A 22,756-nucleotide genomic window follows, 5' to 3' on the forward strand; every position below is an offset into this window, starting at 1 on the left:
ATGTTTCCTTATTGATTTTCTGTCTGGATGGTCTGTCCATTGTTGAAAGTGGGTTATTGAAGTTCTTTTCTATTATTGTATTGCTATTTCTCCTTTCATATCTGTTGATATTTGCTTCACATATTAAGATGCTCCTGTGTTAGGAGCATAAAAATTTACAAATGTCATATCCTTTTGATGAATTAATCCCTTTATCATTATAGAATGATCTTCCTTGTCTCTTGTTACAGCCTTTGGCTTAAAGTCTATTTTGTCTGATGTAAATATAGTCCTGCTTTCTTTTGGTTTTCATTTGCATGGATAATCTTTTCTCATCCCTTCACTTTCAGTCTATGTTTATCCTTAAAGCTGAAGTGAGTCTCTTGTAGGCAGCATCTAGTTGGGTCTTGTCTTATTATCCATTCAGCCAGTCTGTGTCTTTTGGTTGGAGGATTTAGTCAATCTACATTTAAAGTAATTATTGATGGGTATGGACTTAGTATTGCCATTATGTTAATTGATTTATGGCTGTCTTGTAGTTCTTTTCTTCCTCTCTTCCTTTGTGATTTGATGACTTTGAATTCTTACTAAAAAGTTTTTTAGTTGTTTCTCTGCAAAGAATATCTGCAAATAATAAAGTCATGTGTAAATAATAATTTTAGCATCCTCCCAAAAATGGTGCCTGTATTATAATTGTATATGTATAATGCTGACTGATGATGTGAAATGATCAGTCTTTTTCTTATTAAGAAAGCATCCTCCTATTCCCAATTTATTAAGAGGTTTTTTTAAAAAAAAAAACAGAAATGAGAGTTGCTCCCACATTTTATTTTATTGCTGAAATGCAAAAAATTTAAAAGATTGTAGACAGAACGGGGGAAAATTTTCCTAAGAAAAATACACTTTGAATTGCTCCCACAGATAAAAAGTTCAGATGAAAGCTAACAGACAAACAAAAAACTTGATGGGAAACAAAAGTATGTAATTTTTTTGACCTTACCTCCTGAATTCTTTTACAGCTAGCACTTGATTCTTAGTTGTTCTCACTTCCCTTCCTAAAATATTATGGCAAAAAATCAGTGGCTTCTCTTTTCTCATTTCTACTCTTTACACTAAGAAAGCCCTGAGATGCGTTGTTCTCCACTTTGCCACCTACTTTGGCTAGATCCAGCACTGTTTTCAGGTAAATCATGGTCTTATTCTACATAAAAACAATTTTTTCATTTTTGTATTAGCAGACCTCAAAGACAGAAATTGGCAGTGCTTTTGAAATGTGTTATTATTCTTATTTCAAAATAACTTTGTGTTTATTGTAGAAAATTTAGTGAATATGGTTAAGTGGTTAATTTAAAATAAATCCCATTAGCCGGAGATAACCACTATTCATACTTTTGTGGATACCCCTCCAGTCTTTTTTCTTTGCTTACGCATATATATACACACAGACACTTTTAAAATAAGAGTAAAATCATATTTTACATGCTATATGAATCATGAACATTGGCTGTGGCATAAAATCTTTCTCTAGAACATAATTCTTACATACTGTATACCACTGAGCAACTGTATCATAGTTTAATCATTCCCCTCTATGTAGACATTTATTTCCAGTATTGTTAAGCAATGCATTTTAGATTAGCCATTGAAGAAAGTTAAGTAACCGATTCTCCCATCCCTGATTTCTCTTCTAAAGATATTTTTGTGGCAAATCCTGCTATTAGAAGAGGAAGAACTTCAGAGCCAGACAGACTCTGAGTTTGAATCCTTCTCTGTCACGTACTTGTTCTGTAACCTCAAATAGGAACAACTGATATAAAGTACCCTCACAGAGTAGTTGTTTCTTGATTCTTTTTCTTTCCCTTTCAAGTGCTTTGCTCAAATATAATACTGACCTTCAGGAACTTTGTAAAGACATTTTAATATTCTTATTCCCTGGACAGAATAGAGACAACTGATTTTTAGTAATCAATTTTTCACTACTCATATTAATTTTCTAGTTGTCAGTTTTAATGTGTTTTTTTCCCTCTCTTTTTCTCCTAGAGATAAGATTTCAGTTTCCACAGCTGACTGGAGTACTTACCCTTGCTTTCTTTATTCATAATTGTATTATCACACTCTTGAAGAACAACAAGAACCAAGAAAACAATGTGAGTAATTAATTGAGGAATTGACTTTTGTTACTGGATCTTAATTTTTAAATTTAAACCATAGAGCAGTGGTCAGCAAACTTTTTCTGTAAAAGTTCAGATGGTCAATATTTTATTTAACAAAGACCACACGGGTCACGTGGTCTTTGTTACAGCTACCCAACCCTGCTGTTGTGGCATGAAAGTAGTCATAGACAATATGTAAACAAATGAGTGGTGGCTGTGTTTCAAGAAAACTTTATTTACAAAAACAGAAAGTGGGCCAGATTTCACCCATGAGCCATGGTTTCCCAACTGCTGCTATAAAGCTATCCCTGAAAAAACAAAGAGGTATAGCCAGTAGCCAATAGTGATGATAAAAGTGTTTTAAAAAACCCAAGTGACCTAAAAGAAGACAGGAAAAAGGAAACAAAGAATAGATGGGACAAATAGAAAACAAATAGCAAGATAATAGATTTAAACCCACTCATATGATAATTATGTTAAATATAGTCTAAACACTGCAAGTAAAAGACAGAGATTGTCAGACTGATTAAAGTAACAAAACCTAACTGTATACTTTCTATAAGAAACTTACTTTAAATGTAAAGATATATCACACAGACAATAAACATAAGAAGGATAGAGTAGGCGCCAGCCCTGGGGCCAAGTGGTTAAGTTCCCGTGCTCTGCTTTGGTGACCCAGGGTTTCCCCAGTTCAGATCCTAGGTGTGGACATGGCATCACTCATCGGGCCATGTTGAGGCGGCATCCCACATGCCACAACTAGAAGGACCCACAACTAAAATATACAACTAGGTACTGGGGGGATTTGGGAAGAAAAGAAAAAAAAGATTGGCAACAGTTATTAGCTCAGGTGCCAATCTTTAAAAAAAAACAAAAAAAAAGAAGGGTAGAGAAGCTGTTTTAATATCAGACAAAGTAGACATCAGAGCAAGGAGTATTGCCAAAGATAAAGAGGAACATTACCTAATGATTTTTAGGGATCACTTCATCAAGAAGATCATCATCATCATCCTATATATGTATGCACCCAATGACAGAGCTTCCAAATAAATGAAGCAGCCACAGTCAAAACTGAAAAGAGAAGTTGATAAATCCACAATTATAATTGGAGATTTCATCACTCCTCCCTTAATAATTGATAAAATAAATAGAAAATAAGTAAGGATATAGAAAACAGAAAAAATACAATCAATCTACTTGATCTAATTGGCATTTATAAGAGTCTTCCTTCAGACAGCAGCAAAACATGCATTCTTTTCAAATGCACATGGAACATTTACCAACATAGACCATATGCTGAGTCATTGAACAAATCTCAATAAATTTAAAAAGATTGAAATCACACCAAGTATGTTTTTTAACAACTATGAAGGTAGAAATCAATAACAGAAATTACTTTGGGAAATTGACAAAATGTGGAAATTAAACAACTTACTCCTAAATAACCGATAGATCAAAGAAGAAATTACAAGAAAAATGAGAAAATACTTTGAGATTACTGAAAATGAAGACACAACATACCACAACTTGTGGGATGCAGCTAAAGCAGTGCTTAGAGGGACATTTATAGCTGTAAAATGCCAACATTAAAGAAGAAATATCTTAAATCAATAACCTAACCTTCTACATTAAGACACTGGCAAAAGAAGAGCACACCTAACCCAAAGCAAGTAGAAGAGTTAACCAGTTACTTGTGGCCATGTCTGCAGATTTTGAACCCAATTTGATAACTCCTAACCATGTAAACAAAAATCATGATGAAGCTCTAATGGTGGTTTATACAATTGTTACTGAATACAAGAGAAGGAAGAATTCACTGTGCCTGGGGCTTCTGAGACGGCTTCAAATGATGTTTTGCAGCAGCGTTATGCAGGGAAAAATCTTTCTAAGTAGAAGGAAGTTAGCTCTCAAATTAGACCAAGAATGTAAGTCAAGCTCTTCTGTTTTTGTCTTTACTATTACCTGGTAACACATCTGACATGTTACCTGTGAATGGAGCTGGAATTGAGTAAATCTGGATTTTCCAAACATATTTTATTTTCTTCATGTGTAAAAACAGCATTATTTGATAACTACCTCTCAGGGTTTTAATCATAATTAAATATTATAAAATAGGAAAAATGTTTAACATGCTCTGGTGTATAGAGGGGGCTAGAGATTTTTAGTTTCTATACCCCTCTTACCCTTTCTCTCCCGACGTTTACAGACTGGATCTTTCTGTTAACAGGAGAGACTGTCTTCTCCTTCACATTCTTTCTAGTGCCTTTAAACTTGCTTTACAATGAGAACATATTAACTCTTCTCTAAGATTTCTTCCTATGATGGTAACAAGTTAGATTGCCAGAAAAATACATAACTGAATCACTTCCCTTCTTTCTTTCTCTCTTCTCTCATCACTGTACTAGATTTTAATGTTAAAAGTGGCTCATCACCATGGGTTTATGGTATACAAGAAAGCCATGTGTACAATGTTGCTTTATTGTTTTATAAGAACCATAATTGGAATATGCTTGTTAAACTGCTCACCATCCTTTATACAAAGACTGTGGAGAGAAATTTTTCTCTGTTTTCAAGTCTAGGGAAAAGTTTCTCTTAACGAACCCATTCTTATTATTTGACAATAAGGGTCATATAACTATTCTTGTTTCTGTTTTTGCCATGACTTTTGGAAGACAGAAGGATTAAGTTCCCTTAGCATTTGCTATACCTTTTCTTAGGCAAAATATATTTTTAGAGTTTTTGTCGTCCCCCACCCCCGCACTTTAGATTTGGTTTTTATCTTGGGAATGTTTATCTTATTGTACTTATACTTTTATCATAAACAGTTTTAAATCTTTTGAGGGACTAGGAAGAAAATCTTACTTATCCTAAGTAAACATTTGGAACTTTGAAAATTGAGGACATACTTCATACCCTTTACCTCTAAATCGTTTCCTACTCCTTCACAAATTCCCTGACTCATTGCCACTTGAACTAAGCTGCGTACTCCAAATTTTAGGAAGTTTAGAGAAATATATCGAAAATATCCATTTCATCTTCACAAGAAATAGTGCATATGTCACTAATAGAAGATACCTTGATGCGAACTAAGTCACCTATATATCCTAATCAACTGCTCTCTTATGCCAACTTAGACCAAGTACCCTAGAAACCCATTTTGTGAATTGGGATTCTCATGTATTGAACCATTCTATTCATAAGGCTGTGCTTCTCAAATTTTGCCACCAAAGTTTCCTTAATGACAGAGGAGAACACCTTGTGTACCTGGGAATCTGGGGATGAAAAACACAATCTCAATGAAGTCTCATGTTTTATCTTAAACACTCATGCGTATTTTATTGTGTTCATCATTAGTTTGTCTTACTAGAAAGCAGTCTTAAAATAATGAGTTGGGGCCAGCCCTGTGGCCGAGTGGTTAAGTTCATGTGCTCCGCTTCAGCGGCCCAGGATTTTGCCAGTTCGCATCCTGGGGGCAGACATGGCACTGCTCATCAGGCCTTGTCGAAGCGGCATCCCACATGTCACAACTAGAAAGACCCACAACTAAAATATACAACTATGTACTGGGGGGATTTGGGGAGAAAAATCAGTAAAATAGTAATAATAATAATAAAATAATGAGTTAAATTACAAGCAGATCTCACTTTTCACAGCTCCTATATCCATGAATTTCAGTTACTATGGTTTAGTTAAATTACATTAGTCCTCCCTAACAACATGGTTCAAATTTCAGTTACCATAGGATCTGAACTACAAGTACTTGCAATAAAATAATAGCTACTAGCCCTTGAGTTCACAGATCACTACATAAATAACAGATGCATGTCATAATTAGTTACAAATCACATCACTTCTTTCAAAATTTGTCAGTGATTGGTCACTACACATCTGTTGTTCACTTTACACACAGACTGCAAAGCAGATAGTTGAGTTGCCTCCTTGTTGCCCAGTGGTAAATCCACACAATATTTTGCAAAAATAGACATCAAAAGAGGGAATTGGCAAATAAAGGTGAAAGTGCAACAAGGAAACAAAAAGTGATAATGCTAGAAATGAAATTTGAATCAAACAAAGTCGTACAAGAAATGTCGTACAAGAAATATCTATGGTGGAAACGTTGGCACTGCTGCTGTTCAAGAGACTCTAGATATGCAGCCAGAGGATTTTAGGGAAGGTGAACTTATCAATATAAATGAGAAAAATGATTGCGATGAAAAGAATGAAGATGTCCCAAAGAAAGTGACACTGTCAAAGAACTTCACATTGAAAGAATTCTCAGAGATTCCTCACAACATTGAAAACACACAGGAGGAAATGTTGGAAGCTAGTGCAAACTAAGAGGAAAGGAGTATGACAACTAACCAAGGCATGGAAAAAATGCTTGCTCTATATCGTAATTATACCATGAAAAGGAGGAAGCACAGTTCAAAACTCGTGGTAAGTTTTTACAAAGAAATTAAACACTAATTCTCAGTGTTTCTGATGTTTTAAATTAGTAAATAAATATTAGTTTTACTATTTTTTTCATGTCCTTATATGTTTATAACTGGCAGTGAAAGAGTTTTTAATGTTTTGATAAAAATTTCTAAACATCATGGAAAATCATAATTTTTCCCATTGATTTTTATGATCATGTTACACAGTCATTTTTTTAAACAATTGATAGTTTATTAAAATAGTTGATATAAGTATCTGCAATGCTGATTTCAACCACTCAGTTCAGATGGAAGTAATCTGCTTGACAATCTCTGGAGGACTGTGCAACTCAGTGAGTCGCTTGTGGATCCTCATCTGGAACGACTTTGGAAAATCTAGAGTCTTAGAATCTTCTCCACAAGGAGTTTTTCTTATAGCAACTCTCAGAGTCTTGGTAGACATTTGAATTTGTCCTTTCATTTTGAGATTCTTGTCCTTTGTGCCTCTGATCAAGTCAGCATGTACCTTCTGCAGAGATTTTACATTACGATTGGTTGGAGTAATTCTCATTCAGTGAGCCACCACCTCTGATTTTGCAGGTGTCCTTCCAGTATCTGTAAGCTATTGCTGCAGCATACCTTCCTGACCAGCTTGTTCCTGGGTGAGAGCGAACAGCAGTGAGGCAGGAGCAGGAGCAGGTGGACCCCAGCTGTACTGCAGCTGCACTGCCTCTTCCTCAAAGAGGTGTCCAGGCATTTTTACAGTCTCATACTACCATAAAAAGAGAAAACTGTCTGTACTTAACTTTTTGTTCCCTAAAATTCTTAAGTAGAATTGCTTTTCTGGAAATTCACACCAGTTTGTCTGGAGGTGTGCTTTCCCCAGTGTGAGAAGCTGAGGACTGGATAGAGAGATGGATGTTTCAGTTCATAGTCCCCCAGGGATGGTAGGAAGAGTCTCTGCCTTTCTTACTAGAACACAAAGTGGGCCTCAAAATCTGTGTTTCTTATGTAAATACCATAAAATGAGTTCTTGTTTCTACTGAGTTTTAGGACCAGCACTTTATAGAACTAGTATGTGAGGTTTAGCTAATGAAATTTGACTTAACTTTTGTTGCTTGTGGAAAATATTTGAAAAACACAGTCTTACCCAAAATCAGTAGAAGGAAGAAAATAATAAAAATGAGAGCAGAAATAAATGAAATAGAGACTAATAATAACAATAGAAAAAAGTCAGTGAAACGAAGAGCTGGTTCTTTGAAAAGATAAACAAAATTGACAAACCTTTAGCTAGACTCACCAAGAAGAAAAGAGTGAAGGCTCAAATAAATAAAATCAGAAATGAAAGAAGAGAAATTAAAACAGACACCTGAGAAATACGAAAAGATTATAAGAGAGTACTATGAAAAGGTATATGCCAACAACTTGGATAATCTAGAAGAAATGAATAAATTCTTAGAATCATACAACTTTCCAAAACGGGATCAAAAAAAATAGAGAATTTGAATAAACCACACACCAGTAAGGAAATCGAAACAGTAATCAAAAATGTCCCAAAAAATAAAAGTCCAGGACCAGACGGCTTCCCTGGTGAATTTCTACCAAACATTCAAAGAAGACTTAATGCCAATGCTTCTCAAACTCTTCCAAAAAATTAAAGAGGAGGGGAAGCTTCCTAACTCATTCTACAAAGCCAACATTACCCTGATACCAAAATCAGACAAGGACAACACAAAAAAAGAAAATTACAGGCCAGTATCACAGATGAACATCCATGCAAAAGTCCTCAACAAAATACTAGCAAATCAAATACAACAATACATTAAAAAGACCATACACCATGATCAAGTGGGATTGATTCCAGGGATGCAGATTTGGTTCAACATCCGCAAATCAATCAACGTGATACACCACATTAATAAAATGAAGAATAAAAATCAGAATCATCTCAATAGATGCAGAGAAAGCATTTGACAAGATACAGCATCCATTTATGATAAAAATTCTGAATAAAATGGGTAGAGAAGGAAAGTACCCCCACATAATAAAGGCCATAAATGAGAAACCCACAACTGATATCATTCTCAATGGAGAAAAACTGAAAGCTAGCCCTCTAGGAACAGGAACCAGATGAGGATGCCCACTTTCATCACTCTTATTTAACATAGTATTGAAAGTTTTAGCCAGAGCAATCAGGCAAGAAAAAGAAAGAAAAGGGATCCAAATTGGAAAGGAAGAAGTGAAACTGTTATTATTTGCAGATGACATGATTTTATATATAGAAAACTCTAAAGAATCCACTAAAAAACTTTTAGAAATAATAAATGAACATGGTAAAGTTGCAGGATACAAAATCAATATACAAAAATCAATTGCATTTCTATACACTAAAACGAAATAGCAGAAAGAGAAATAAAAAATACAATCCCATTTACAATTGCAACAAAAAGAATAAAATACCTAGGAATAAACTTAACCATTGAGGTGGAAGATCTGTACACTGAAAACTATAAAACATTGTTAAAGAAATTGAAGAAATCACAAAGAAATGGAAAGATACTCCATGCTCATGGATTGGAAGAATTAACATAGTTAAAATGTCCGTACCTCCTAAAGCAATCTACAGATTCAATGCAACCCCTATCAAAGTTCTAACAATGTTTTTCACAGAAATAGAACAAAGAATCCTAAATTTATATGGAACAACAAAAGAGCCCAAATAGCCAAAGGAATCCTGAGAAAAAAAAGAGCAAAGCTGGAGGTATCACACTCCCTGATTTCAAAATATATTACAAAGCTATAGTAGCTGAAACAACATGGTGCTGGCACAAAAACAGACACATAGATCAATGGAACAGAATTGAAAGCCCAGAAATAAACCCTCACATCTGTGGACAGCTAATTTTCAACAAGGGAGCTGAGAACATACAATGGAGAAAGGAAAGTCTCTTCAATAAGTGGTGCTGGGAAAACTGGACAGAATGAAAGTAGACCCTTATCTTACACCATACACAAAAGTTAACTCAAAATGGATTAAAGACTTGAGTGTAAGACCTGAAACCATGAAACTTCTAGAAGAAAACATAGGCAATATGCTTTTTTTTATGGGTTTTTTTTAAGATTTTATTTTTTCCTTTTTCTCCCAAAGCCCCCGGATACATAGTTGTGTACTTTTAGTTGTGGGTCCTTCGAGTTGCGGCATGCGGGACACCGCCACAGCGTGGCTTGGTCAACAGTGCCATGTCCGCGCCCAGGACTAGAACCGCGAAACACTGGGCTGTTGAAGCAGAGCGCACGAACCTAACCATGGGGCCAGCCCCAGGCAATATGCTCTTTGACATCAGTCTTAGCAGTATATTTTCAAGTGCTATGTCTGACCCGGCAAGGGAAACAATAGAAAAAATAAACAGTTGGACTACATAAACTAAAAAGCTTCTGCACAGTAAAGGAAACCATCAACAAAACAAAAAGACAACCTAACAATTGGGAGAAGATATTTGCAAACCATATATCTGATAAGGGCTTTTATCCAAAATACACAAAGAACTCATACATCTCAACAACAAAAAAACCCAACACTCCACTTAAAAAATGAGCAAAAGATCTGAAGAGACATTTCTCCAAGGAAGATATACAGATGGCCAACAGGCACATGAAAACATCATTAACTATAAGGGAAATGGAAATCAAAACTACTATGAGATATCACCTCACTGTAGTCAGAATGGCTATAATTAGCAGGAGAGGAAATAAGTGTTGGAGAGGATGTGGTAGGAGTACGCTGCTGGTAGGAGTGCAAACTGGTGCAGCTGCTGTGGGAAACAGTATGGAGATTCTTCAAAAAATTAAGAACCACCATACAATCCAGCTATTCCACTGCTGGATACTGATCCAAAGAATATGAAAACACGAATGTGTAGATTCATGTACCCCTGTGTTCATCACACCATTATTCACGATAGCCAAGACTTGGAAGCAACCTGGGTGCCCATCAAGGGACAAATGGATAAAGAAGATGTGGTATATATACACAATGGAATAGGACTTGGCCGTAAGAAATGACGAAATCTGGCCATTCCCTGACAACATGGATGGACCTTGAGGATATTATGCTAAATGAAGTAAGTCAGAGGGAGAAAGTCAAATACCTTATGATCTCACTCATAAGTAGAAGATAAAAACAACAACAAACTCATAGAAACAGATTGGATTGGTGTTTACCAGAGGGGAAGAAGGGAGGGAGGAGGGTGAAAGGGGTGGTCAGGCACATGTGTGTGGTGATGGATTATAAATTAGTCTTTGGTTGGTGAACATGATGTAATCTACACAGGAATTGAAATATAATGATGTACACCTGAAATTTATATAATGTTATAAACCAATGTTACCACAATAAAAAATAAATTAATTTAATTAAATGCATAAGAAGAAAAGCAAAAACGAACAAGCAAAAAAACAGCAAAGGCTTAAAAGTAAAAGTTTAAATGGATGATGTTTTCTTACTGTCTTAATTGAAATTAGGGTATGATGTATGGTCTAGCTTTCAAAAAATCAGTTATACTTCATGTTTACTGCTTAAAATATCAATAATTACTAATAATAAAGCTAACATTTATGAAGAACTATGTGCCAGCAAAATTCTAAACACTTTCAATTCACGTAAATATATACACTCTCCTTTTGATTATACTGAAATGGGCTTATATATTTGTGTAAATTAAGCTACATGGTTCCTATGTTCTGAGAAAAACTGTCATTTAACTTTTTAATGATTATACTTTTCAACAAGTTTCAGTAAGTAATTTGACTCTTAGAAGTCTTGTTGATATCATGATGTAATATTTTCTTGATATTTAAGTCAGAAATGTGAAGCTTCTCAGGGACTCAATTTTTTCATTGAAGTATAGTTGACATACAATACTACATTAGCTTTAGGTGTACAACATGGTAATTTGATATTTTTATACATTATGAATTGATCACCACGATATTTCTAGTTACTATCTGTCACCATACAAAGTTATTACAGTGTTACTGACTATATCTCCTATGCTGTACATTACATCTCCATGACTTATTTATTTTATGACTGGAAGTTTGTACCTCTAATCTCCTTCACCTGTTTCACCCATCCCACCACCCCTGTCCCCTCTGGCAGCCATCAGAGGGGCTTTTTCTCTATCTGTGAGTTTATTCTCTGTATCTGTGAGTCTGTTTCTGTTTTGCTTTATTTGTTCGTTTTGTTTTTTAGATTCCACATATAAGTGAAATCATAAGGTATTTGTCTGTCTAGCTTATTTCAGTTACCATAATACCTTCTAGGTGCATCCATGTTTTTGCAAATGGCAAGATTCTGTTCTTTTTTATGGCTGAGTAGTGTTCCATTGTGTGTGTGTGTGTGTGTACACCCCATCTTTATCCATTCATCTAGTGATAGACACTTAGGCTGCTTCCGTATCTTGGCTGTTGTAAACAGTGCTGCAATGAACATAAGGGTGCATATATCTTTTTGAATTAGTGTTTTCATTTCAGGGACTCTGAATTCTTAATGTTGATGTTGGGTTACTCACTCAGAGCTCAGTAGGCAAAGACTTGAAACTAGACAAGAAGACAAAAGAATAGAAAAGGCCTTGTTCTCTGCTATGTAAACCGCAGTTGGACTTGGATCTAAAGACATTTGTGAAGGAGGAGAACAGTGAGGTTCCTAAACAGATATAGTGATCAGATTTCCTAGGTCTTCCAAGTTCAACTTAACTTCATGGGGTTTTTTTTCACTGAACATAATTTTTATTATGTATAAGTAAACAGATATTTCTATTCCTTAGTAAGGCATACCTTACCAAAAACAAAAGAAAAAGTTGAAAAGTTGAAGATCATCCAACTTATTCCTTATTATCAAAATACAGAGTCTCTATACCCACCCTGGATATTGGACTAACCTCTTGGTATTTCCTCATCATGTTTGAATCAGAACCTATACAGTGCTTTTTAAATTTTGTTTTGCCTGTTTATTTAGTTTTGTACCCTGCTTAGTTCTTTAAAAATGATTTGAGATGCCTTATATCTTAATTTGTTATTGACTTTTTGCTTCTTAATATAAATCTGTGTGGTTTCCTTAACTATACGTCAGCAGAAGTTTTTCTGTACGTGTTTGGGGTAGGTCTGTGTGGTCGGTTTCTGTCATTTTTGTTAGTAAATGCTCCACTGGATAGTATTGTCACTGTGAACAGTACATGGAACAAATTCTAAACCATATTTGAGAAACAGAATGTGCTTCCAGACCCACTTGTGCCCCATTGTAAACCCAGTCCTCATTCTGAATTGGCATTCTTCCTGTCATTAGTCCTTTAATCAGCCCTGCCAGCCATTGCTTATTCATGAGGCAGAGTAGGTAGCCTAATTAATGTATAAGATTCTTGACACATTACCAGTTCATATTATCTCTTGTGCCTCTTTGTAAGTATATTTTTTACTTTGAGCCTCATTTTTAAAAGCTAGCATTTTTCCACCCTTTTCTATTTAATGGACTTTTAAGAGGCTATATCTCGAGGCCTAGTACAGTGATGGCTTGTTTTCAAGCCAGAGAATAGCAAAACCCACATGTGTGGATGCTATTCATAGGTGGCATGTTTCCCAGGATCATGCTAAACCTCAGCTGCTTTTATATTAAAACATCATTTCTGCTCATTAGAGTATTTTCAGATGAAAATAGATATGCAACTCTTGACCTAGTTCTATTGAATGTACATTTGGACTACTATGAAATAGAACTTTTCTGATTTTAGTATTTCTCTTGCATCCATGTGTATACTCTGTCGTATCCTTTGTTACTTGTAACTTGTTAGCCCTCTTTCACTGTTTTCTTTATTGTTATTAACTGTGACACAAATGCATTACAGACTGGTCATTTCTCCATTTCTCCAGTTGTGGCTAACTAAGGGCATGCCGTTTGTAGCCAGAAAGTCTTCGGTTTGAATATTGACTTCACCAGCTACTCACTTTCTAACCATAAACAAGTTTTGTAATCTTGCTGCACTAGTTTACTCATCTATAAAATGAAGAAAGTGATTGTACCTACATTAAATGAGATAATACTTGTAATGTGCTTAGCACAGAGCCAGCACCTAGAAGTACTTAAGAATTGTGCCCATCATGGTTATTATTTTTTATCTACACTTACTGAGTTCCTACTATGCGCCAAGTGTTGCCCTGGGTGTTGGGGATAAAGATGAAAAGACTCAGTTCCTGTCCTCAGGGATCTCATAGTCTTAGTGATATGGACCAACTCACATACAGAAAAATTAAAATACTAACATGATACAAGAACTATTAACCTTGGCTGCTTTTTAGGTGTTGAGGGACATTTTCTTTCCACTTACAATCCACAAAAAAAAAAAAAAAAAGATTGGCAACAGTTGTTAGCTCAGGTGCCAATCTTTAAGAAAAAAAACAGCACAATCCTTCAGATCATAAACATAGATTACTTTTGTAATAAAGATTACTAACAGTTACAGTACAGTGTAATTGATGCAGTATTTCAGATATGTATACAATGCTGTAAGAACAGGGAAGCAGAAGGGGAAATTATCTTATTGGGAAGCACTTGCATCTTAGCCTTTTCATCTTCACCAGGTTTTCCCCAAAGTTTGCTAAGGTACCACATATTTCTGGAAGCTTGACCAAAATAATGTGGTCATCAGGTGGTATATAGGGTAAAGACTGTCCGTGTAATGGTAGCTGTTCCTCTTTATATATAGCTCTCTCTGACACAGCTGTTTTGGCATCCCGAGGTTTTGCATTTTACAAGACTACCTCTGTTCTTGAGCGGCATTGAGTAGGTTGAGGGTAGAATGACTTTCAAACATCATAGTGGGAGACTACTACCCTTTGGTATTAAAATAAGAATTGCCTGGTTCATTTCTGTTCATCCTACACAAAACCATGAGTCAACCCTAGGGATGCCTGAAGTCTCTCTGAGATGGGCCCTAGAGTGTCATGAACTAAAGAGGAGAGACTTTGAAACCCCTTGGAGGTTTGGTCAGCCTCTCCTTCCTCAACCCTAAGTAATTAGAAGTTCTTTGAGAAGGCTGGAACCAATCTGCGTTATCCAGATTCCTGTAGCTCCTATAAGCCTATCCACTATCCACTTTAGAGTATGGAATCCCTGGTTTATTTTCAAGCTATTGTCAACTTAGATCTGACCTTAGGATTTCTCTTAGTTCGTTGCTTGCTTTTTAAGTGAGTTTATCAACGTTCAAGTTTATAATTCTCTGCTGTTGCTCTAGTCCATTTAAGGAGGAAAGTTGTCAAAAAATCAGAAATGTTCCCTAATACCAAATGTCCAGTTTTCTTTTTGCATTAGCAACTAAAATAAAATTGTATATACTTTTGTTCTTATCTGTTTTCTTAGCTTTCAAAGTAATTTGTGTTTAAATGAAAAATGAATAGGCTTATTGCCATAATTCAGTTGTGCTGAATTGTTTGGCCATAACTTTAGTGGTGATGGAGAGCAGATTTTTGAGCTGTGGGATCTGTTCTGTTTGGATCTGACAGCTGGCTGCATCACATATCTTGGAGCTTTTTACTTTGCATGGGGATAGGAGGTTGGCAGGGTGGGAACAGCAGTGGAAGAAAGCAATCCACTTTATTTAATGTTCTGCATTTGTTTGCTGATTCCAGTAATAACATTGTGCAGCTGTTTGAACAGCTGCCTTTGGATTTCCTTTTGTTTACTGTTTAGCTTTGATAAACTTGTCTTTAATACCTGCTTACTATCTGCTCTTTAACTAGCTCTCCTTCTTTATTAAATATATTTTAATATGTACCAATCTCTTTTGGTCTAGGCATGCTTTGATGATTTAAAAAGTTAATTTACTCAAAGAAAATTTTTTAAAATTCTGTAGGTCCTACCGAAGGTGGCTTACTCTTGCTTTTTTGTTGTCCTTTAACTTTATTATTTTAGTTAAATATTTTTTAATTTGGTAAATAAATTACCTTTAAAATTGTCAGAATTTCAATCATGTTAAACCACCATTTATGTTAACTTACTAAGTCTCCCAACAGGTAGCTTAGTGTACATACTCCAGAATATTTTTTTTTTTAATTGTCAGACTAATTGTAAAATCTGTGAATTGTGTTTTAACTACTTTTTGTGAACAGATTGGTTACCTAAAAATACATACACAAAAACACACACACAGCAAAAAGTTGTCTTGTATTTACGTATTTGTCTCTTCTTATTTAGCCTATTGAGGCAGACTGACTTACTGCAAATTTATTCAATATTGTGGAAATTTTATTCTCTGTTTACAGGTGAGGGACTTGTCCATTGCTTATATGCTGGTGACATTAACTTATCTGTATATTGGAGTCCTGGTTTTTGCTTCGTTTCCTTCACCACCATTATCCAAAGATTGTATAGAGCAGGTAAGGCACTGCCTATCCTCTTCGTGTGACTGTTTACACCCTCCTGTCTGCGGAGTGGGCAGCGTGATACAGTAGCAAGTTGTAATACCAGACAGTCCTGGGTTTGGATACCATCTCTACTATTTACTCTACTTGGGGAAATATAGGCACCTTTCCCATCCTTCCTGAACTTCAATTTCCTCTTCCATTAAGTGGTATGAAGCATATGCCATAGATTTTTAGATGGACCCTTGAGAAAACATACTGCATGCTGGCACCTTGTGGTGCTCAAGTAAATGATTCCTATTATATGCATAGTATTTCCCTTTGTGTGGAAAACTGTTACTAGTGATAGTCATGAAAATAAAACCTCCACTAAGAATACATTCAACTTCCTTATTTTCTGAAGCCCCGATCTAGAAATGTCCTGCATAAAAAAATGTCCTGGCGTCTTAGTTCGTCAGTCCCTAATGATAGCTCTGGCACCCATTTTGGTACTGCGTGGCAGGCAGTAAAACAAGGAAAGACTACTATTTGGCTGTTAAAAAGAGAGAGGGAGAGACAGAAAGAATGAAAGAAATTCTTTTACTAAAAGGGTGCCATAAGTAATATTTTATTTGATTTGACCTATGATAAACTTAGGAATAGTATAGTCTCTTAGTTTAATGTGCCTGAAGAATATCTCACAAAAAATAGCGTTTCACTGGTGACTTTCCCTCTAGTCAGAAGAAATTCCTCTTATAGAGTGGTGGAATCTGCCCTGTGATTTATTATGGATGAATTATAAATATTCTTTCAGCATAATAGTGTTAATAATGTTCTCATCTTTATAAGAGAAAAACATTTGATTTACTGCTGTTATGATGGCTCGAAATTTTCTTCTCTTGATTTCCTTGATTCCAGAAGTTCTTTGGCAGCCAAATGTTTGCTGAAAATTCCCCTGATGTGAACAATCGCATATAAAGCCCACTCCCCTGGGAATGGGAATATCTGTGGTATTTGTATTTGAAAAGAAAAAAAAAACAATTCTGAGTGATTAATTTTTTTAAGGTGCCAAACTAAAGTGGAGAAAAGAATCATGAAAAGAAATAGGAATGAATCCTTTTCTATTTAGTGATAGGCTGTAAATAATGTCTGTAAATAATAAGTGGTAGACTGTAAATAAGACTGTAAATAATCATGATACTAGGTGATAGGCATACTCTCACGTTATTCTGTAGTCTTTACTTTGAAAGTGCTGCAAATGCTTCAGAGAAAGAAAAGGAAGAGAACTAGTGAGGATGAAAAAGCATTGAATTAAATTAGCCACTTAGTGGTCGCCCAGCTAGCTCAGTCAGTAGAGCATGAGACTCTGAAATTAGCCATTTAAATATATAAAGTACATTTATGTTTGAAACTTGTAGAGCAGTGATTCTCAAACTATCTTGGTAAAGAACAAGGTTTTCTTTGTTCTTGTTTTAATGTCAAATAAATTACAGATTGACACTTTTGTAAAATAAAATAAAAATGTGGCAATGTCAAATTTTTATAAATGTTTCTAAACACTTACTTTGAATTTCTGTACTTAGCTCATTGAAGAATAATAGTTAATAAGCAGTTCATGGACGGGCACCAGTCCACAAACCACAATTTGACTGGCACTTATGTTTAAACTAAACAAAAGGCATTCCATTTTATAAATTTGTATATATTGAATTTGATTTTTAACGTGACTTCATTATCTTTCTTGGATTAGAATTTTTTAGACAACTTCCCCAGCAGTGACATCCTGTCCTTCATTGCAAGGATATTCCTGCTGTTCCAGATGATGACTGTGTACCCACTGCTAGGCTACTTGGCTCGTGTCCAGCTATTGGGCCATATCTTCGGTGACATTTATCCTAGGTAAGGGCTCTTCTCTTGACCAGCAAGATGTGCCAAGCAACAAATGACTGTGCAAACAGGTCAGTTTAAAATGTGACTGATCCTTTTGCTATAAAAATTTGCCTAATGAAAATGGTTGCTAAGGATAGATCATTAGTGTTCTTTTCCCCGAAGAGCTTTAAAAATAGAAGCCACTCCCTAGTCTAGAATGATTTAAAGTTAATTCCATCCAGTGTAGTTATATTAGGTCTGATACCAGTTATATTTATCTTATGATTTTGTTCCTAGTAATCTACTCATTGCCAAGAAGTTAATAGTATATAGTACCTGTGTTACTAATGTATTGCTAATGAGATGCAACTTTTATTTTAATTATTGATTATTGATATTTACTTGTATATTTATTAACATTTATGCATTTTTACGTAAATAATAGTTGTTTAGAATTGAAAGTGAGATATATAACAAGTTTAAATTCTTATTTGCTTCTGTAACTACTACTGTAATTTTTAGTCTCTTATTGATGATGGAGGAGTTATGAGTCCTTTTGAAAATTTGTTCAAAGCTTGTCACCCTCCTCCAAGAGAAATTTCCATATTATGCTTCAGGGTTTCCCTGAAACTTCATTGGAGACCCCTGGTTAACTCCTATTCTTATGTTAAATTTTATTACAGATTCCTTCTAGTAAAAAGTGCCTAGTCCTAAACTGTTTTATTGGGAATAAATGATCTCAAATGAAGAAAACTTTTGGATAAAATTTGAAAAAAATTACATTTACAGTAACCAACTAAATAAATTGTCTTAATCAATTCTTGTCTAAAGTGAATTGATTCTGTCCCCTCATTAAATAAATAGTTATAAATATGTTGGTTTAAAAATATAAAACTTTTTTTTTTTTGAGGAAGATTTGCCCTAAGCTAACATCTGCTGCCAATCCTCCTCCTTTTTGCTGAGGAAGACTGGCCCTGAGCTAAAATCTGTGCCTGTCTTCCTCTACTTTATACGTAGGATGCCTGCCACAGCATAGCTTGACAAGTGGTGTGTAGGTCTGCACCCGGGATGGGAACCAGTGAACCCCCAGCTGCCAAAGTGGAGCATGCAAACTTAACCGCTGTGCCACCTGGCCTGCCCCAACCTTTTTTTTTTTTTGAGGAAGACTAGCCCTGAGCTGACAACTGCCTCCAGTCCTCCTCTTTTTGCTGAGGAGGAGTGGCCCTAAGCTAACATCTGTGCCCATTTTCGTCTATTTTTTAATATGTGGACACCTGCCACAGCATGGCTTGATAAGCAGTCTGTAGGTCCACACCTGGGATCCAAACCGGCAAACCCTGGGCCACTGAAGCAGAGCATGTGAACTTGACCACTGCACCACAAAAACATAAAACTTTTAAAAGCAAGTCAAGAGTTACCAGGTCTCTAGCATTGACAGTAGCAGCAGCTACAGTTCTAACATTGCTCATCTAGAAGATTAGATTTCAGTAAATGTAAGATTTCTGTTATGTTTATACCCTGTGCTGTATTAACGTTCACCAAAATAAAATAAACATTGTGAAGTAACGGAAGAAAAAAATTCTAGGTGAATGCATTATTCCTGTTTTCTGCCATTATTTTGCATAATGTTGGCTGTTAGGATGTTTTTTCTTCTTGGAAAAAGTCTGGAATTTCCTTTTTGTGTTAACATTACGTTTCTTCCCCTACCACCAAGAACACACTGTCGTTTATCCTACAGATAAAAGTACTCTACAGGCTGCATACTTTGGAGCATACTTTTTGGTCTCAAGACCCCTCTTCACTCTTAAAGTTTTTGAGGACCCCCAGGGACTTTAGTTTGTGTGGGTTGTTTCTATCAATATTTAACATATGAAAACTTAAAACAGAATTTTTGAAATATTTATTAATTTATTTTAAAAAGCAATAAAACCATCACTTAACATAAATAACATTAATGAAAAATAGCTATTTCCAAAAAAATTGTTTTACATTTTCAAAACTCTTTAATGTCTGATTTATTAATAGATAATTGGATTCTCCTATCTTCTTCTGCATTCAACCTGTTGTAATGTTGCTTTCATTTAAATATCTGAAAATAATCCACCCTCACATAGACACATTGGAAACAGAAGTACTTTTAATAACCTTTTCAGATAATTTTGGGTATTCTTCTTTGATACTATGCCAAACCTTGACAGGTAGTAGTTTCTTAAAAGTTAGATGAATCTAGGGGCCAGCCCCGTGGCCGATTGGTTAGGTTTGTGTGCTCTGCTTTCGCGGCCCGATGTTTGTCAGTTCGATCCAGGGCATGGACCTGTGCACTACTCATCAAGTCATGCGATGGTGGCATCTCACATAGAAGAACTAGAATGACTTACAACTAGGATATACAACTATGTACTGGGGCTTTGGGGAGGGAACAAAAAACGAGGAAGATCAGCAACAGAGGTTAGCTCCGAGCCAGTCTTACTTAAAAAAAAAAAGGTGAATCTGAAACTCAGTTACATTAAAACCCTTTGGTCTATCTTACACTTTGGATCTTTTACCCACACATAGTTTTGTACACCATGTTTAGTCATTTGGAAAATATTGGTTCACTAAGGTCTGCAGATCTTCCAAATATGGACATACTTTCATTGTATAATATCAAAACCCATATTGATTAATATCACCACCAATTTCATTATAAAAGTCTTTAAATATTGGAAAACTGTCAAGCTCTCAAAAATTCTAATTTTTGCTTGAAAGTTCAAATTTTATCATTGGCAACACATACTACCAATTGTTTTCCTTGAAGTGACAAGCTCATACCATTCATTTTCAAGAAAATGTCTGTCAAATACCCAAGTCTAAAGTACTATAGTTTGTCTCCCTTTCAAGTGACAATAGTGTTCCTTGGGGAAAACGCTGGGTTGCCCTCCATCTCAGTGGCACAAGTACTTGTCCTCAAGACAACCATTGTGCTTCAGTATGCACCTGACATGCTTTTTTATGTGCTTCCTATTTGATCACACAGAACATTAAAAAGATGTGTGTTCAAAGCATGTGGGATTTAATAAAACTAATCACTTTTACTCCTTTATTAAAGACAATTTTTAATAAAGCTTTTTTTTTTCCCGAGAGTGTTGGCAGTAAAGAATACAGCAAAGCACACAGATAGGTGCACCTGCCTCTATCCATGCTATAGGGCCAGCAGTCTTATCCACCATTGTTTTTGCAAAGCAAGGAATGTCTTGTATGATTATGAAAATAATTTTTACCTCAGGGACTTCCTGAAAGGGTATTGGGAACTTCCCTGGGGTTTGTGGTTATACTTTGAGAACCTCTACTCTGGAAAATAGACAAAGTTGTTTCCTTTTACAATACAGAAATAACAGAGGCCCAGCCAATGTCCCAAAGCTTTTAAGCAATTTTAAGGTTGGAGTTTCTGGATAAATAGTAAGATCCGGAAGCCTGAATATCTCTCTAATTCATCAGGATATATGACTAACCACTTATTTGTGTAAAAAATTTTCCTTATTTTTAATTTTGTCCTGGGATTGTACCTGGGATTAATTAACCTCTGATAACTTGGGCTCAAAAGGTTGCTTTGAGGTGTAAATTTGGCTTTTGAGAATCATTTTTTTGAGAAATGGAATTATTTCTTGAGCATCAAATTCCATCTACATTATTTTTATTTGTGTCCAAAATTGATCTCAAACCTTGAATTGTTAACATCTAGTTCAAGTGTTTAGTAGATATTCTATTCATGGTAAATACTGAATGACTTTAAGTGGCTGAATCTGAAAGATAAAAACCTGCCCATTGTGCCTTTCCTTTAATATAATTTATTTCTCTAATTATAAAAGTAAAATAAACACTGTACAAAAAACATAAAATATAGAAAATTTGTTAAAATTAGAAAAGAGGGAAAATTACCCCAAATCACAAATTGTAACACAATCACTACTGCCTTTTCAGTGTATTTCCTTGTGATATTTTTTTAAATGTTTTCAGATTTTCTTGTGTAGTAAAAACCTAGCTAGCATTTTCCCAAGGTGCCTGGATGGATTTTTACCATCTAAGTAACAACAATAAGTTAATTTTCATATATTCCACCAAGTAAATTGTTACCTTGCTGTGTATCTAGGATACTTCTGCTTTTTCTACACGTCTTTAGGTTAATAGCTTTTTTCATGGTTTTGATTATTTTCTTAAGATATTCCAAATGGAATTATGGATCAGAGTGTGAACTCTGATATACCCTGCTAGTTTTCTCCTGTGAAATTTAACCTATTTACATAATTGAACAAAAGGGCCAGTGTCACTGTCCCATCAGCAGCATTTTTCCTGTGATTTTACTGTCAAGTTTAAGACATTCTCATTTTAAAGATGTTAATGAATTTTAGTCTCATATTAATGGTTATAATTTGCCTGTTTTTATATTTCTTCTTTCCTCCAAACTCTCTCCTCGACTTCTAGCATTCTGCACGTGCTGGTTCTTAATCTCATTATTGTGGGAGCTGGAGTGATCATGGCCTGTTTCTACCCAAACATAGGAGGAATCATAAGGTACTACTTTAAGAGAACTGTGCCCCTTCAGATGTGGTCTTTATTCTTATGCTTTCCCTGTTGTTGTTATTGTTGTTTTAATTTAATTGTATGAAATTCCTGTAAGTATTTAACACTGGTAACATTCAGATGTAATTCCCTGGTTCAGTAAAGGTGCTCATTATCTTCCATTTCTGTTAAGTCTTGACTCCAGAAGCCCCTTTATTCCTTAGTTTTAGGCACCTTTCCCTTTCTCTTTTTCTCCTCATTTTCCACTGTATTCCTTTCTCTTTATCCAAAATAAAAAGTTATTTGTAATATATAGTATATAACTTCTTGAGGTATCTGAGAGGTGTCTTATATGTCAAGGCTGTGTCGTAACTTTCTTAATCTGTTTCTCCTTATGAACATATTCAGTGC

The 22,756-nt window shown here is 35.2% G+C and overlaps 1 protein-coding gene across 10 annotated transcripts in view; it reads left to right on the plus strand.

Annotated features, from left to right (window-relative positions):
- SLC38A9 (solute carrier family 38 member 9) overlaps window positions 1–22,756 on the plus strand; it is a 105,948-nt gene that overhangs the window by 80,088 nt on the left and 3,104 nt on the right. For 8 of the 10 annotated variants that reach the window (XM_044771697.2, XM_014860343.3, XM_014860349.3 and 5 more), the window contains 4 exons: window positions 2,020–2,126; window positions 15,860–15,973; window positions 17,688–17,836; window positions 22,268–22,357. In XM_044771697.2, the coding sequence (XP_044627632.1) occupies window positions 2,020–2,126; window positions 15,860–15,973; window positions 17,688–17,836; window positions 22,268–22,357 (460 nt within the window). Of the gene's footprint in view, window positions 1–2,019; window positions 2,127–15,859; window positions 15,974–17,687; window positions 17,896–22,267; window positions 22,358–22,756 lie in introns of all 10 variants that reach the window. The other 2 variants (XR_001401176.3, XR_011506472.1) reach the window with 1 other exon arrangement.

This window comes from Equus asinus, chromosome 10 (assembly GCF_041296235.1).
Source record: "Equus asinus isolate D_3611 breed Donkey chromosome 10, EquAss-T2T_v2, whole genome shotgun sequence".
Lineage (NCBI taxonomy): Eukaryota > Metazoa > Chordata > Mammalia > Perissodactyla > Equidae > Equus > Equus asinus.